The sequence below is a fragment of the Acanthopagrus latus genome, chromosome 11 (genome assembly GCF_904848185.1).
Source record: "Acanthopagrus latus isolate v.2019 chromosome 11, fAcaLat1.1, whole genome shotgun sequence".
Taxonomy (NCBI): domain Eukaryota; kingdom Metazoa; phylum Chordata; class Actinopteri; order Spariformes; family Sparidae; genus Acanthopagrus; species Acanthopagrus latus.
In genome coordinates, this window is record NC_051049.1 from 7,079,884 (window position 1) to 7,097,925 (window position 18,042).

General features: G+C 41.2%; 2 protein-coding genes across 3 annotated transcripts; one reads left to right on the forward strand and one right to left on the reverse strand.

Moving 5' to 3' along the window:
- Positions 1-151: 151 nt before the first annotated feature.
- sgcb (sarcoglycan, beta (dystrophin-associated glycoprotein)) lies at positions 152-3,643 on the reverse strand. The gene is made up of 6 exons (XM_037115464.1): positions 3,559-3,643; positions 2,646-2,855; positions 2,316-2,501; positions 2,012-2,203; positions 1,510-1,641; positions 152-1,373 (listed from the first exon to the last, which is right to left on the reverse strand). The coding sequence occupies exons 1-6, from the start codon at positions 3,571-3,573 to the stop codon at positions 1,173-1,175; spliced, it is 936 nt and encodes a 311-aa protein (XP_036971359.1). The 5' UTR covers positions 3,574-3,643; the 3' UTR covers positions 152-1,172.
- An 898-nt stretch (positions 3,644-4,541) lies between these two features.
- Positions 4,542-10,564, forward strand: spata18 (spermatogenesis associated 18). 2 transcript variants are annotated; one of them, XR_005077868.1, is made up of 13 exons: positions 4,542-5,048; positions 6,076-6,181; positions 6,276-6,391; positions 6,661-6,779; positions 6,984-7,079; positions 7,166-7,300; positions 7,368-7,599; positions 7,692-7,850; positions 7,943-8,118; positions 8,402-8,525; positions 8,652-8,720; positions 9,316-9,426; positions 10,553-10,564. XR_005077868.1 is itself a non-coding variant. In XM_037115463.1 (12 exons), the coding sequence occupies exons 1-12, from the start codon at positions 4,962-4,964 to the stop codon at positions 9,370-9,372; spliced, it is 1,476 nt and encodes a 491-aa protein (XP_036971358.1). In that variant the 5' UTR covers positions 4,542-4,961; the 3' UTR covers positions 9,373-9,506. The 2 variants fall into 2 exon arrangements, 1 of the variants encoding a protein (XP_036971358.1); XM_037115463.1 differs by lacking the exon at positions 10,553-10,564 and having other exon boundaries at positions 9,316-9,506.
- The last annotated feature ends 7,478 nt before the right edge of the window (positions 10,565-18,042 follow it).

The following is an 18,042-nucleotide window of genomic DNA, read 5'->3' on the forward strand; positions in this document are numbered from 1 at the left end:
GATAACTGCAATCCTGAAAGTTTATGGCAAGGAGAGTCATGCCCCAGCTCCAGCCCCACATTCTATTAGATAATAAAACTGCGTAATGAGGCACAGTAATCTTTTATGATTTTAAATGGCCATGTAAACACCTGAGACAGACACCACGATAAGAAGTTTCCCATAGCAACATGTTTCTTTATTGAAACAAACAGCAATTAAATGTTGGACAATTTTTTCAAACAAGGCTGATCACCCTGTTTTTTTAATTTAGTTGATCAAAAACACTCTTCATGACATTTCTCAACATTGGCACTATTATAAAACAAAAAAGACAATCCAAAGCAAAATGAAAGTCAAATCTTTTATAATATATATTGCACAAAAATTCAAAACCACTCAATACAGGCTTTAAACCAAGTTACTAATGATTTAAACTTTCCTGACATTCATGAACATTTGCATTAATCTGTAGCATAACTTAGTGCACACGGTCTTGTTCTGCTTCTCATTATCTTATCATTTCGCTGTAAAAAAGGCTTTGCGACAAAATTAGAATATTACATACAGTATATATTTTATTCCACATCATCCCTTGTAAATCCGTTGGCACATGCATGAAAGACAGTCCAAGATGTGCAGGAGACCTACTCTGCTTTAACATAACTGGATGGCTTAAAATGTATCTTTTCAAATTTAATAATATACAAATCTCTGTAATCATTTAGTGTCTCACGCTTGTCAGTGAATATTAGAGAGAAAATATCAAACACAGCTGCCAGAAACAATGAACAGCAAATCAAATCTTGCACAAGCCCTCTTCAAGGTTTGTAAGTTAGTAATACTGGACGGTAAGGCGAAAAGTAAATACTGTAGCTCCTAATCGCTATCAATGGGCAACATAAACCACAGTAAGATGTTAAAAATAGGATTGTTACGCACTGACGTGGCAATTAAAATTTTATAAAAAACAATACAAATACTTATGTTAATATCTTTGGCCAAGTGGCGATGATCTGTAACACAATTTGGCACACAAAATGAGGAATACAGAGCAAGTCAGGTGAACTGCAGAGGTATTATTATGTGCGTTGTGATAAATGGCCTTGCAGAATGTCCTACAAAATTTGTAGTGTGACTTCAGTGGTGACAGATTGTAGTGAGATGGTAACAGCAGATTCCAGTTAAGTCTCCTAGTGAGCTTTTCTACATGGGTTTTCTGAGGTCTGGCAGCCCATGTTGTGATATTTTACCTGCACACGGAACAGAGTCCCATCTGCACACATGCACAGCTTGTACCTTTCCAGACCCTCATCGAAATACACGTCTCCAACCGAATTAGGGATGCGTGTGGCGTTGAACATGACTGATCCGTTGAGGACGATACTGTTCTCCTGCAAAGAAAACAAACAAAATGCATCCATTCTCACATATTTTTCAGATTTTGTACCAAATTGGGAAACCATGCACACCTCAATCCCGGCATCACGAGTCATATTAACAGTATGAGTTGAAACATTCCACACTTACAGCCTTGAGCTCGATGCCTCCACCCATTTTGAACTCCACAGTCCGGCCCATGATGTTGACGCCCTCGTTTCCACGAATGATGGCCTTGCTATCCCCTTTAATGTTCAGGTCCGATGTAGCACTACTGGTGATCTAAAATCAGTGACAATGCATAACATTTGTCAACGCTCAAGCCAGCATATACAAGGGTCCACAGAGTATTTAGACTCTATCTTTTCCACAATGTTTTAGTCTGAGCTTTGGTTCGGCCACATAGCAACAACCAGATACTTATTATGAAGATAGTCCAGCACTGTCTGGAAGTCTCAACATCTCTTTTACTCTGTTGCAGCTCAATGTGTTCTCGTTAATGCTTTATTTGTTCATTTGCAAATTTCTTTAAATGACTTATCACTTTTGTGTTAACAGGTGCTGATAATAGTTGAAGGTTCTGTAGTAACACGACATAAAACATGAATTCCTTTCTGTTACAGCTATCAGACATCATTATCATTATACACACCCTTTCTGTGGACGCCTTTTTAACACTGAGAACTTTGACCCCTTTGGGCAAATGGAACTCGTGGTTTTCAAAGTCTGTGCTGAAGAACGTGTTCTGTGTACGAGGGTCTGTGAAGGATATGCCAACATCACTGACAACTGACGTCTTGTCCTTCTCTACGCTCAGCTTAGTGGTGCCTTGCTGGAACACAACCTGGAAAACATGAAGAAAAGAGAGGGGTTCATCATGTGCACACACAATTAGTTGTGTTATGTGCTTTTGTAACTGCTCAGTGTTCGCTGTGAGTGTACTCGGTGTTTCTTACCGGGTTATTGTTGCCGACAAGAACCAAATCCTGGTCCTTACGACCTCCTACTGTGCTCTTGTGCAGTGGGTGAACGATGCCCATGTCCGCCTTCTGTTTGAAGCGCAGCAGGCCGCTCTCATGGAACTCCATACTGTCGCAGCCATTAGGACCGATCCGGATCACTGTCCATATTACCAGAGTGATCTGAGGGACAGAGGAGTTGTTGCAGAAGACCATGAAATACAATGAATGTTAACAACACAAAATACTAATTTGGGGTAAACCCTTAACCATTGTCCATCCATCAGATTGATGGATTAGAAGTACATTTAGGCTTGTGTTACTCACAATTAGATTAATTAAGGCGAGGAGAAAGAGGAGGATAACGATGCAGACAGCCATGTTTCCCTTGCGTCCTCTCAGCCCTGTCTTATGGAGACGTTCCTCTTCTATGGGTACATAGCCTGCTTTGAAGTTACTGTTGTGTTCCTTGTTGATGCTGCGTCTTTCTATAGCCTTCTCTCGCATGGACTTCTTCACAGGCCCATTGGAGCTCTCCTGAAAGGTAAAACAATCTCAGAGACCCAACACAACAATGTACAGCCTGCTTTAAGCAGCAAGGGGTGCCATAAACAATCAGTTATTCATGTCATGAAAACATTAATAAAGAAAATATCCTAACAAATACTTGCCTTAAAATCAATGGAAATTAACACATAGGGGAAATGTACAACTTCATTATTTTCTTACACGTTTTACTGTGTATGAGATTTTACACAAATCTACATTAACAGTCCACAGACATATCAAACACAAGGTTTTGGTTCTCATGTATTTTCAGCGTCTCTTCTGCTCTGCGTTGGAATGTATCTCAGTTAAATGCCCCGCGACTGGCTGTCGGTGGCCGTAACTAAAAATAACCTGCACTCGTTTTAGCAGTGAAACAGAAACAAACACGCCTTTCTCATTACAATACCGTCCACATGCTCTTTAAACAAGCTAAATTACGTCGCTGTCAAACAATATATCGGTCAGAAATGTTAGCATTTTGTGTTTCCACAAGCTAACGTTGCCTATAATAACGAAGCGGAGGCCAGTATTTATTGCACTGATATCATCGTAGAGCCGATAACAAAGCCAGTACATTCATCTTTATTGCACAATCTTGCTACAGACTACATGTTGTTTCGCTCTTAACAAACACGTGACAATGAAATGCAGTAAAATGAAAGAAAAACAACAAATAGAGAAGATAACGGACCTGTTCGGACGCCATGTTGACCCTCCCTCTCCTGCTTGCCGAGAGACACGGGACGTACCACTTGACCACTTTTCAGAGTCGAGGGCGAAAAAAATGTTTTTTTTCTTTTTACTTTTCACTACGTTACTGACTGGAAGATGCTTATTCGTGAATACAAGTCATGTCAATACGATCAAATACAAACGAGGGAAGTTTTATTTTCAACGACAGATTGACGTTTCCACGAAAACAAAAAATGGTCCACTCCAAGTTCAAGCAGCCAATGACAGAGGGATCTTAAAATAGAAAAAACATTCCCATTCATATTTTCCATAGGTAAACCATAAACTGCCCAGAGAGCACTCACAGTCGAGCAAGCAGAAAAACGATGGCAGTGTTTTTGTTTAAAATCAAAACTTATATGAAATTGTCAGCGAATACGCATCACAACATTTTAACAGCTTTACTTTTCTAGCCTGTAATAATTTTGGCCTTTACAAAAAAAGAAAAAAGAAAAGTGTCTGTTTAATTATTTTATCAATATTATAATCATTATTATCATCATTGATATTATTAATATGTTAGTATTATTGTTTTTTGAATTTTAAAATTAAATATATCATCATTTTTTTGTCTTGCTTGGCATAAAGGAACTTACATGTTGCATTTCGCTGTTAAATAACAAATGAACCTTGATAATTATCATCATAACCATTCTTTATACTATAAATATTCTTCTTCTTTTTTTAATTTTTTTTTTTAATTTTTCTATATCAGCTACAAATACGACTGGTAAAATGGCATCAGCACTATTGATATTATCATTTACATACTCATATAAATACTGTATTCAGTACACTATCAGAACCACTTAAAATCGATCTGCTGCTAACCACTAGTCAATAATTCCAATTACTTAATCATATGACAATTTAGGCCTGTCATGGTTTTAATAAATGTGCTCTGACACACACTCGCTGCACATCTAATGCAGTTTAATGTGGCCTGCTGTGTGATAATCGGATCTGATGCCTTGTGCTGAAGCATCAGCTCATATCTGTGTTTGTGAGTCACAGGGTTTTATTCTGCGGGCTTTGGTGTCGTTTGACAGGATGACGTTACAATCGTATTTACATCACCGGGGAGCGGAGCCCGCAGAGGAGCGACTGACTGACAGAGCTCCCAGTTTATTTATTTAAAACCCTGTGTGGTTTGGTTGTCGGTGTCTCGTCGTCTCCTCCACTCGGTTGCCACAACTGAGGCGGTGCTTGGCATCTTTGTCGTAGGTGGAGAGGGGGAAAAAAAGCTGCCGGGACAGGAATTTTTACTACACTCCCCTCTCGGAGGTTGTATCCACGGCTGTTGTCCTCCTCCGGGGGTATTTTTTTTTAAAAAACCTGTTACGCTAGTTATTGTGCACGGACATGGCCGACACGCTGAGGAGACTGGCCAACACATCCTCCTTCAGCGTCTTACAGGACAAGCTTGAGAGCTGGCACAAAGACTACCATGTAAGTTCATTAATAAGTGATGACCGACCTAAATCTGACCACAGCACTTCGACCAGCCTTAGCTATCTGTTTCACGGTGGTTGTCTCATGTGTTAGTGGCTAAGATGATATTTGTGTAGCATACAGCTGAATTCAAGCTAGCCATATTTTAGTCAAAAGTGAATTTGATAATAATACTCTTCTCTGGAAGTTTGCTTTGTTTGCTAATGTCGACAAGTATTTTTTTTTTTAATATACTATTTATATTACTATTTATTGTTTTCATTAACGCAATAGAAGCACAGCGGTTGCTAAATGCATCACAAATTCAAAACACAATATCAAAACTACAGTAGAGGAATGCACTTGTTTAGATTACATTGATTTCCAGGTAGAGTTTGGTTGCTATGGACGCCAGTCGTCATGGCTACCGTAGGACTATTCCAAAGATCTTTTGCTTCAGATCATTCACGTCCTATCACTTCCGGTGCTACTCTGGCCAGACCGGAACACAAAGGGAACAGCTTGTTTCAGAGGGACCGGAAGTGATATATTTAAACGAAAATATAGTAATTACTCGCAGCTACACTATAAATGCACACAACAGTCGAAGTGTGGTGTTAAACCTGTTGTTGTGTCGTGGTGGGTTGCAATAACACTGGGCTAGCTACCTGTTGCTTCTTGGTGATTGGTATGAGTGGCGAATATCACTTAAAGGGGCACTATTTCGTTTTGGAGAAGATATTCAAACTCAGAATTGTAGTATTTACAATATCAATGAGTTCATAATATGAAATCTATTTTTTTCTCTTTAAAAACTGATGAGAAAAAGGTCCTCAGAACACTCTTTGAAGCTTCTAAGGTGGCAGGATCCACCAAATATAAACAAAATACAGTGTGATTTTATGATGTCCTCTAATGTCACTTTGTTTATTGAGTTCATTAAGAGAGTTTGTTAATAAAGTTAAGGCATAAAAAAATTAGGCAATGAAGATCTTTCTCTTCTGATCTTCCCCCAAATAAACATGGTGCATGTTTACCTTCCCAGGTCATTTCCTGTGACCAGAATTTAAATAGATGTTGTGAGCTGATTGAACTCACCGCCAAGATCCAGGGCCAACTGTTTGCCATCCTAAACCTCACAGCTGCTGAAGGTAATTTTTTCAAATCTGTCTAAGATGTTCATTTACAAAGTATCAACTGGGTTATAAGCACTCACGAACTATTTAACACACACTCATGAATCAGGTGGACACTACGCTGGAGTGGACACCATCAAAACCCGCCTGCTGCCATGGCTGGGAACCTGTTTCTCAATGGCGAGGCCCTCGGTCACTGATGACACCAGTCTACAGCTCATCCAGGTGACATCATCTGTCACCATGCTTAATAACACAGAATGCCTTGTTAATAAATCCATTATCCATCCATCCATTTGTGATATTCCGAAGCTGCTGTGACAGACAAATTTCCCCGTCTCCGGGACATTAAAGGATTTCTGACTCTGATTCTGATCAATATTCAAAATACATTAAAAAATTATCAACTAAATTCCGAACATTTTACGTCGCAATCTGATGTTGTAAGTTCTCTATATCATTTTACGGTATGGTATGATTATTTTTATCATCAGGATTCAGTGGAAAAGGACAGGAGGATCAGGGAGCTCTCTGCCTCCCATGATAGCGAGGTTCAGAAGCTGGACACTCAGCTGTGCTCCACTCGTCTGCAGCTGGACCATGTCAGAGCAGAGTGAGTCTGATACAAGAGATTTAAGACAGTTCAAGTAGAGTTTTTATACTTCAACTGAAATTGCTTGTGTTTAGATAATTGAAGAATTCCACAGTATGGATACAAGTCCATGCACAAGGGGATGCACAGTGTTTAAAGACTGCTTGCACATTTTCATTCACACCCTCTCATCTAAATAATACGTTTTTCTTATTTTATTAACAGATTGGCCGATGCTCATAAGGAATTGGATGACACAAAGAGCAAATCAGCAACCACTCTGCTTGCCACCGAAGATGAAATATTACAACTGAAAGCAGAGTGGGTGATGCATGAAAACGCTGCCGCGTGATGTGCTGTATACAGTACGTGCTCCCCTGTTGATGTGAGCTGTGTCTGTGTTTCAGTTTACGGTCAGCGCACGATGAGGTGGAGATTTACAGGAGGAAGCTGGGCACTCTTGATGATTATGAGAGGCAGATACGCTTGCTGAGAGATGAAGTGTCCTACGTGAGCACAGAGAAGGCCATGCTGCAGGAGAGGTAAACCTAAACACACACACACCGCACAGAATTAAGTCTCAAATGATGATCTAAATTTCTCCCTCAGGTTGGTGAGAAGTCGTTCTCCGAGCCCCTTGCCCAGACTGAGCCGCTCTTCCAGCCCCATGAGGAGCGAGTCACCCACCAGAGCTCAGCTCACACACTCTTCCCGCCATGCACGCCTCGTATCGCGCTTCAGCGACCTGTATGCTGTGGAGCGTCTGGAGGCCCAGACCCTGCTTCGACGCTACATCACTGACTTAGAGATGGTCCAGAAAATCATCTTCATTGCTGTCGTGGTATGACTCTAATTATTGTAGGGCCACCTGTAGAGAATGGCAGATGTGATTGGCTGGTATATGATATATTCATCCATGTTTTCATGTATCAGGAATCCTTTAAGACAGCAAAACTGGCTTACCGTCAGTTCAAGCTGCGTGTGAGAAAGACACTGTCCCCGTCCCACTTTGGGCCAGAGAGTCTGGAGGATGCAGCTGTGGATTACATCGTCAGAAACCTGGACCTCTATGACGTCCAGAGCAGTGTCAATGTAGGACTAAATACATCTTCATATGTCCTCTGCAGCATTCATGGAGAAATTAATTTTGTTTCATACTAACTGTGTGTTTCATCTCCTCCCAGGATGTCATCAATGCCATGAATGTAAACCCTCGGATCTCCTTCCCGCCAGAGGTGGACTTTGTCCTCATCAGTGCCTTGATCAGGGACACATGCAGGATGGCCTTTGCCATGCAGACGTTGGCCCCCCCTCTTGACCTGGCTTTTGCTAGCGATGGAGAACTTTACAACGAGAAAAAGTCAGTTGTTTTTTTGCAGTAAATGTGTCTAAATTATGTATCAAAGTTTGCTCTCTTAAAGGAATTAGGCTCTTGTTAAAGGCTTCAGAGTAAAGCTGTTGGGGCAGTATTGATGCATTACGTTGACCTACCACGCTACATTTAGTCATAATCATGAAAAAAGACCCCACCTAGCTTGTCACTGTATTTATTGGTTATTCACTGTCTCTACCAGCAGATGTCACCCTCCACATTTAGAAACAAACAGAGATCCTCACAGCGCTCCCTCCTCTCTGTCTGACAGGTATCGTCGCAGCTATGACTCTGAGTTCACTGCTCCGCTGGTGATGCACCATGTGTGGCCGGCCTTGATGGAAGGAGATGCTGTGATAGTGAAGGGCGAGGCCGTGACTCGAAGGGGTGCCCTGGTACTGAATCTATAATGACTTTAAAAATATCACAGTTCATTAAGGTGTTACTTTAGAGGACAATGTAAAGGCATGAAAGTGGATGGAAAGCTCATGTGTTTACTGGTGACGTGTCTGTCTTTGCAGTGGAGTAGAAGCCGGAGCCAGGGTGCCAGCCCTGTGCGCTCTCGCTCTCTCAGCCCATCTCGAAGTCTCGTAAGTCTCTAATTACATAATATTAATCACTTTAAATTGCAAACAAATACACAGGGGAAAAAAAAGCATATTTTGGGGTTTTGCTCCCAAAGCTACTGATAAATTTCAGACCTATTAATGACTAGCGATTATATTTAATGTGTTAAGATAAAGGCAGCAAAGATTTTTTTTTTCTGTTAGAGGTGGAAACACAAAACAAGACATGGGGCTACATGTGGCAAAAATGCTGACGAGGTGTTTTAGGAGCGTTGTTTTCTGTGGGAGAGAGGAGCTTCTGTTGTTTTTTGGACCTTTTTAACTTTAAGGATCTTTTACATGCATAATAAAATGTTTAACACACAAAAATTTAAATGCATGATATGTCATGATAGGTAACATGATACCCTTTTCAATATGAAAAATGTCAATGGATTTGTCCTTTGTTACAACTTGTAGTTTAAATGCTTTCAAAGAAGTTTTAATGTATCACTCTTTCCACTAAACAACATGCATGCACGTCCTTGGCTCTAAGGGTATGTACTGTACTTCAAAATGTAACCACTGTATATTTTGATTTTAACTCAAAAGTTATAATCAAGTCATTTCTTGTTTTTAGGCATTTAAGAGCAAAAGAAGCCTGTCCCCTGAACGCCTCACAACCAGCCACCTGTGAACTCTGACCTCCCTGACAGCTCCTGTGCTGCTTATCAGTGAAATAAAGTTTGAGGTACCTTTACTTCTGAGTTTATCTGTATGGTTACACTTCTGCTTTCACCAAATAAAGCGATGAAATCCTTCGATACTGTACCACCAAAGGCTGCTCGGAGTTTACATTGATGGGACATTACATAGAGGTCAGTACATTATAGCTAAATAGCCTGGCAGCTCTCTAATGAGTCGTCTTAGTTTACTATTTACTCTTTAACTTTTGCTAGATAACACTTACAGTGTTCAGTTATTATTAGTACACAGTAAAAGTACATTCTTCCTGCACCGTAGCACTTTCTTAGTCTGACAGCCACAATTATTGTAAAACACATTCAACCTTTACTCCTCTTTACTGTTACCAAAAGTCAACGTCTGTGGAGCAGATTTCTTTGGGGCATGTTGTAGGACAATATGGTGCTAATGATAAGTGCTAACTCCAACTCCTCCATTACTTGAGTGACTGATATTGGTCAGTGTGATTTTAAGGTTTAATGGGTGCTGTGTTTTGTTTTTAAAATTCTTATTTTTATGCGTTGGTGCTGTTGTTTTATATTCTGAAAATTACACTGAGATAAAATAAGACAATAAGACACATTTAACGTAACGTAAAATGTTTTGCTTTTTAAGACTAAAATATTTTTAAATCAAAATTTGAATAGTTACTTGTTGTGTACAAGAGAAGGACCAGCAGTTAGGTATTTTTTGCAAAACTGTCTGTATGCATTAAATATGACAATTGTATTTATTTATTTTTGTCATTTGTATGATCATATCCAATAGTACTGTACTCAAATATGGTCAATACTGTAGGAAAAATTCAACCTGATTTCACTACGATTTGACTTGTGTTGTAAGGTGAACATACTCTCTGACTGTGCCTTATGATCGCATTTTTAAAGGATAAAACTTTTCGTTTTCTGCAACTCAGAGTTGTTATTGTGTCTATTTTTACTGACTGTGGATGAATTGTTTGGAACCTTATCAGCAGTGCAGCAACACACATCAGCACCTTTAAATGCTGTTAATAATTGCTGCTAAAGGAATGATAATGCAGTTGGATCAATTAAAATTAAACACATGCAGGGCCATATTTCTGACAAGAAAACCCTTCTTACTTATGAATGCTGTTCTCTCGTTTATTTCAGGCTCTCAAAGGATTCCACTGTAGTTACTGTCCCACAATAAGACCAGTTTTTCCCCCAATTTACATGTTCTGGCATCACAGTGTTGCTACTACTACCCTGTTTGAACAGTAGATGGCGCTGCTACTCCATCATAAGATGAACCCGAGCGGTAAAACACTGCTGTGTGTGCAAGTATGAGGCCCATGCGTATAAATATGACAACACATTTACATCTAACGCAGCAAAAAGAGTAACATTTGTCACAATATGAACGTCTGCACACAAAGAATATCTTTGTATATTTATGAACAAAATCTTATTAGCAAGAAATCCCAAAAAGTTTATCCCAATATATATATATTTAAATATGTCAACAGCCATCTTTGTCATTGTGCATCATCCATGTGTGCAAGCGCACCAGTTAAAATGAATGAAATCCTTGAGGGACTCCCAGCAGCAGCATCCCAGCCGTGATGCCTCAAATACTGCATGCTCAGCTCTTTAATTAGCTCTCCCTCCAGGCATTGGCCCGTCCTGCAGCCTTCCTGCCTCACCAGGCAAACTGATTACACTTCCAGCTCTTCAAACCATATCTGATATATAAAATCAGGCAGCAGAAACTGAGATCCAGCAGTCCTGCTTGACCTCTGACAGTTCACTTGCTAACCACTTCTACTGTCTATAGATGAGATGCAGCTGTTTTCCTTATAATTCAATGCAATCCAGGATTATTAGTTAGGAAATGACTGAATTTGTTTTGTGGATTAGATTAACAGGTTTGCAGCTGTAGTTATTATCATCCATCATCAAAGGATGCGGCGTGGGTTGTGATTTCGCGTCAAGAACAAAATATTCTGAATGCTGAGTGTGGCACAGCTCACGATTTCAGTGTCAGTCCAGTGTAAACATAATACCCACACTGACTTGTGTGCCACTTCTCCAAAAGACAGACAACCACGCTCAGTGTATCCTCACTTAAATACAGAATATCCTTTGTTAACCCTTGCATCAGCATTCGGAAAAAGAAACGTGTAGAATATGCAGAAACCCGTGTCATGGAAACTTCCGCCATGCCTCCTCATCACATTCCCACACAATGAGCTTCTTGTCTGATCTGCAGCGGTTCAGAGAGGTCCAGGCTCCTGGGACACGGGCCAGGTCCTGCTACCATGATACAACTGTCTGGGAGGGAGCCTGTCGAGCCTGTCTCAGCTCAGAGCCTGGTGTGGGGGGGGGGGTTATTTACTTAGGTGTGTTGTGGTTGGCTGTGGTCATGGACCGAGAGACCCCAGACTGTGGATGGACAGAGATGAGAGAGGAGGTTGAAAACGGACTGGAACACAATAAAGCGCCAGACTAACTATTTTCATTTGACAGCGAGGAGCTTCTACATGCAGATTTAGCTGGTAGCAAAAAACTATTAGTTCCTCTGTGACCAGCAGTGACAAGGTGTGGGCAGGTGCTAGAAGTGAAATCTTTATTCACACAGTAGTGGCTGGAGCTCACCCTAAACGGACTCCAACCGAAGTTTCCAGCTTGGTGACTCGACGCTGCTGGACCGTGTGATGTTGCCTCTGGATGTTCTTAATGTGCTCGACGCTGGCAAGAGCTGAGTATCTGGAGCTTGTGCATGATGAGCACCCGCCCTGATCCCACAGCCAGACCAGAGGGGGAAAATTAATGGGGCTGTATATCACACCACATGACGACATGGTTATGGGTGACCAGGCTGCAGTGTGTAAATCAAAGGCAATATTAAAAATAGAGACAGAGGACACGCAAAAAAACACAGAGACTGTAGTTGGTGACAACAACAAGCAAACGTGAATGCTTGTTGCCAGTTATGCTCGACTGTGATTGTTGAGTCACGCTTCAGCGTGGAGGTCAATGAGCCACCGGTCAACAAGGCCTCTGCAACCAGCAGTTGTGTCTGTGGCCCAGAGAAGCCGTTAAACACATCTGGAACGGAGCAGGATGCAGGTTTTGCTTAGGAGGATCTCACAATTTATGACAGGAGGGACAAAACAGAGGAACGGAGAGACAGAGTACTTACACACTGACTGGTTCTTCATCCATCAGTTTCAATGTTGTGTGTGAATAATCCTAAATGCACCACATGGACCCCACCCTCTTTATTCCCACTCTCAGCCTTTGCTGGAACACCCAAGGGGCGATTTTCCTTGGCACAAACGGACGTGTGAGGTCATAGCGCGGGCTGGCTGCAGGCAGCGGCCCAACGGGTGCTTATGAGGAGCAAACAGGCGTGACTGCTGATCCTCTCTCTCAGCTCCAGTGAGATCAGACATCAAGTGATCAAATCCCAGCGCTACCACAGATAAATAACTTCCTTCCTTTCTCTATGACAACCATCATGTCAAATAAAGAAAAAAACGACTTGTATTTGGACTCTCTTTTTCCCAGGGCGGACATTTGTCGAGAGCGTTTCCTCTTCCTGCTCTGGGCCATCACATGCAACAATCGATTAAGAATATTTGTAAGTCAAACGACTGGATGTGCTCTCCTCAGGATAGTCTTACAAAGGTTGGTGCCTGTGTTAAAGCAGAACTTCATCCAAGAGTGATGCCGATGGAAAGTCCAGTAAAGAGTGCACAAACGATTTCTGGAGCTTCACAGCAAAGCGGTGTTGCATTCTCCTCAACAACTGAGGGAGATGTGAACTTGTTTTAAAAGTGAATAAACAACTGAAATAACAAAAAATACAAGAGATGTCTACATGCAGCTCATGTGTCCCAATCCAAGTCCATGGAAGCCCAGAGATCCCAAACAGATTTTAAAAAATGTTTTATTTCCACCCTTTTTCTGGCTGAAATATTCACTGCTTAGTTAAAAGATCACACCCCGCCATAAAAAAAATAACAAAATGGCTTCATACAGCTCGTAAAGGTTTATCCAAGTCTCCAAGACATTATTTGCACCTTTGGCCTGCAGTTGAGCTCGAGCAGCCACTTCAGACCGGCTGCATGCTAACAGTTTATTCTAAACATAGTGAAGATTTCAGATTAAAAGCGTGTAAATAACTTGTTTTCAGATCAGTTCTTCCATAGACTTGGAATATGCCAGACAAGCTGTAAGGAGACTTTTTTTTTTTAAACAAGTCCCCATCTACTTAAGTTTTTTTTTTTTTTTTTTAGGAGAAAACGGAAATGTTTTGTGGACTATGACACACCACCTGACTTTCCACTGGCTTAAGAGAGGGAAGATGATGACTGTATGTTAATTTTAGGGGTAACGTATCCTTTAATGAACCTGTGATTTCCTGACATCAGATGACACTGGGGGATTAAACAGATTAAATGGGCCCACGATCAGCTGAAGTGCAGAAAGTGTCCAGCTCTGTTAAAGAGTCATATTTTCCTGCAGACCTGGCGCCTGGTGATCATGTGCCCCGACTTTCATGATCTTGAAAGAGCTGCGACACAAAAGCAGAGCCCAGGCGGAGGTGATTTGGTTCAAGTTTTTTTTCTCCCCATAATTGTTTTTAACACGTCATTAAAGCCTCACAGGCTGTCACGACCTTTCCTCTTTCTCGAGGAAAATTGAGATCAAGGAGACGTCAATGGGTTTTGGAGGGTTCGCTCTGCTTGGCAAAGAGGAACCTATTTACATTTCAGATTGAAGAACCTCTCAGCTGCTGAGCAGAGATGTCACTCTGCACTGTAATTACATGGGTTGCTTTGTCAGGAGGTGCACTGTGGTGACCTTGACCCTCTTCTTTACCTCGAAAGGGAGCCCTGCCCTGGATGCTGGAATGCTTCATGTAAAAACACATCTGGATGATGTGATTAATGGGAATAACAGCCATCCTTCTGCATTACCGAGCAGCACTGGCAGGGCAGAGTGCCGTGGCTGCAGGTGTGAGTTGCTGAGGTTACTGCTCCGCCGGGGCTTGTTACACTTTGCTTAGATTTGATACTCTCACGGAAACAGGCGATCAAACCTGGCGCCAATCTCGTGTCTGACTGGCTTCGGCGCTTGAACACCCCCACCCTGAACAGGGAGGGAGGACAGAACCATTATAGAGGGGAAAAAAACAGACAGATCTGGTGGAGAGCTGAAACAGTACTGGCCTCACAGCGAACACGCACAACTATTTGATATATGGAAACTTTCATGTGGCTGCGGTTTGACCTCCAGGGGTGCTGAGTCTTTACTGCTTTACACACACTGACTGGACATATGACACTGTCCTCGGATGTCTCTGTCTGTCTTCTGTCTATTTCTGTCTCTCAGGAACAGATGTGAGGAGGTCAAACTGCCGTCAAAAGAAAGCAGACAGAGATGAAATCTGTTTCTCGCAAAGACATTTTCAAAAGGATAGCAGATTCAAGAGGCTGGGAGGGAACAGGAAAAGCACCACAAGAAGACATCAATAAGTACACTTTGATTAACCAGTAGTGTTTATGTGTGGATCGGATCCAACATGAGGAGGGAATTGGCTCAGGTCTGACTTTTTAACCTCTGGAGTTGCAGAAAAGTGTCCAGTGATACGTTTCTTTTCAACAGTGACATCATTTCACCACCAGGTGGCAGCTCAACACTATAATTTACTTCAGTGTATCCCTGTTTCTTAAATCCACAGAGCAAATAGCTGTCAAATCCTGTTCTTCAGTAATAACAGGGGAGAGTCTTACATCCAAGGTAGAAATACAGAAGTATCATCAGCAAATGGATATCACAAATAAAAGCACTTCCATTTTGACCCTTTTCTGAGAGTTATATAATACATACTACTGGATTAACCCTGTGGATGCATTAATGTGCAAACATGTGAGCATGTTAATGCTTTGCTCAGTTGAGATTAAATATCTCACATGCTGTTGCAGACTGTTTATCATAGCACAAGGTTCGTGATTAACAAGAACACATATATCAGACATGACAAGCCAGGACGGAAAGAAAACAGCAACCAAGAATTAAGAAAAGAAAAACAGAAATATAGATAATTACATTGTTTGGATTTAAAATCTTAATCTGTAAACTAACTGGAAACAACAGCGGTTAGAAACATTTAGTGTGGTAAGAAGAACAAAGTATATGTCCTTGAGCAGAGTGAGGGAGAATAAAATGGTAACAGTCTGACAGAGAACAATCTACTGCTCAGTGTCCACAAAACCAAGGATACAGAAGCTCCCGCGGCTGCAACACCAGACTGTGGAGCAGCTTCAGTCCTCCTGTGCTCACCCACCACACACCACCATGAAAAGTTCATTGGACTGTACTGCTTCTGTGTTCTTGCATCACTGGAGTTTCATTATGCAATCTTGCATTGTATGATGACTGTAAATCTTGAATCTTGAAGTACTCAAGTCAGCACAATTGTTCTTCAGCAAAGTACTTGAGTAAATTGACTTTTCCACCACTGGAAACACAGCGCTTACAGTGAGCACCACTCCATCAGTGATCATGTCTAATCACTTCTGGTCAACCTCTCACTCAACATACTGATTGTGCTGGTGGGACAAACATTTTCCATGCATATGATATATAGGCATGCCTGTCTGCTCGGGGCCCCTGAACCAACATGAGGCTGCCAGTCTCTCTTAAAATATGCCCCTCTGTGTTGCCCAATAGTCAACTTCCCAAGAAAGGGCGGAAAGTAACAGTTTTCTAGCGTACAGGAGTAAAAAGAGTGGAAGAGATGGGGCATCATGAGGCTTGTAGGAGGGTTGTGGTGGCTCAAACGTCACAGTGACTGTCCATGACTGCAGTCATCAGCGGTCTCTGACTAAGATCCAAAGTGGATTTGGTGGTGTAGTAAAGTGATAGGAAATGTTCCGAGCAAGATAATGTGGTTGGAAGTGCTCGAGGGACGTCCACTCTTCCTGTGTGCAGTGAAGAAAATAAACATATCAGTTAAGTATTTCTATAAAGAGGAGGCAATTAAAGGTCAGCTCGTTCCCGTGTATTGTTTGTATGTCTCTGGCTCTGAAAGACATCTTTAGCTGCAAAACACGTGTTCAGCCAATATGATAATAGATGATGTGGAGGACTATTTTTACATCCACAGGTATCACAACTATTCATTACGTGTAACTGTCGTGTGTATGTGTGTGTTGTCATTAAGGACCATATCTGGACTAGAGATGCATTTCTGGTCATATTTCATAACAGGGAGAGAAAAGATAAATTACAGGGTGCTGATTCATAGCTGCAAATGTTTTGAAGCCCTATTCTGTAAAAAACAACAACAATAAAACAAAGACCTTGAATGAATGGGCTCATTGCCACTCTGAGCTCCCCGATCTTTCTCTTTCATTAGGAGGAACAATGCGACTGTCTGGGCATTGACACGTGTTGCCAATCAGAAAGAAATCTGACAAAAGGCATCTCAACAGATGAATAAAACACAAATGTTCTTCATCGTGGTGACATTTCTTTACACAATTATTAAATCAAAAGCCTTTTCATGAGCGGTAAACTTTCCTGTACAACAGACTCTGTGGAAAGGTGGACGGCAGCCACATGATTGGTTAATTTAATGGGACAAAATCTGGTCAGAGGGAGTCGTGAGATAAATGAACATTAAGATGATTCTTCCAAGTTGAATTTCCGCTGAGCTTTATTAACCACATGTCCAAATAAAAGTGAAAATTTGCATGAGGAATACCGAGAACATGACTGTTAATACACAGTGAAAAGTAAAAAGAAGTGGTCCCAGAGTTGAACCCTGGGGGACACCAGTGCTGACATTTACAGACCTGGATTTAATCCCTGTAACTGGAACCAAATCATTATCTGAAGTGGCTGCACTGCTCACATTTACTCACTGTATAAACACAAAGACACGAAAATGGCACTCAGTAAAGTGCATACATCTGCCAAAGTCCAACAGTCCCTATTAATTCAACGAAGCCCAGTTCAGTATCAGATTAAAAGTTCTTAGATCCACTAGATTTTTATTTGCGACTACATTATTGTATTCACTCATAGAGGGAATCCATCTAAATACGATTGATTCTTCTCATCAAGATCAAAAATGCGGAAAGATGTAATATCTCACTGTGTTAAAGAAAGGAACAAAAAGATCCTGGATCCATCCCTTTAACTGGATCTGCACCAAACGTGAATGGGATCTTTTTTTTTGGCGGAGACCCATCCTCCATCCAAGTTTTGTGGAAATCGTTAAGTAGTTCTCGTGTAATCCTGATGGTGGAGGTCAACAACAACATAAGAGTATATTCAATGGTGTCACATTCAAAATATTAGTGGTTTCTCTTTTTTTGTTTGTGTTTCTCAAAGTTTGTAGAAGCCCATGTTTCCCACAGTTGCTTAGTCAGATGACAGTTCAGAGCTATTTTTGCCAACAGTGTGCCCATGTGGATTTCTCGAACAACAATCCATCACATTTTTCCAGCTAGTCTGACTCACTGGCATCATACAGTCGGCTATAAAACTAAAGAGAAACCGAGTTCTCAGGAAGCTTTGTTTGTTTTTGCAGAAATGACACTGCTTTTTTGTTGTTTGGAAATTCTTTTTTTGTGCTTGTTCAG

What these genes read in the sequence shown, in the direction of transcription:
- sgcb (XM_037115464.1), bottom strand. An exon ending in TTGTCGGCAACAATAACCCG is followed by an intron (nt 2,204 to 2,315) that starts GTAAGAAACACC and finishes CATGTTTTCCAG; the next exon opens with GTTGTGTTCCAGCAAGGCAC. An exon ending in GAGGCATCGAGCTCAAGGCT is followed by an intron (nt 1,374 to 1,509) that starts GTAAGTGTGGAA and finishes TTTTCTTTGCAG; the next exon opens with GAGAACAGTATCGTCCTCAA.
- spata18 (XM_037115463.1), top strand. Translation starts at nt 4,962, where the DNA reads ATGGCCGACACGCTGAGGAGACTGGCCAACACATCCTCCTTCAGCGTC. An exon ending in AAGGCCATGCTGCAGGAGAG is followed by an intron (nt 7,301 to 7,367) that starts GTAAACCTAAAC and finishes TTTCTCCCTCAG; the next exon opens with GTTGGTGAGAAGTCGTTCTC. An exon ending in TCAGCCCATCTCGAAGTCTC is followed by an intron (nt 8,721 to 9,315) that starts GTAAGTCTCTAA and finishes TCTTGTTTTTAG; the next exon opens with GCATTTAAGAGCAAAAGAAG.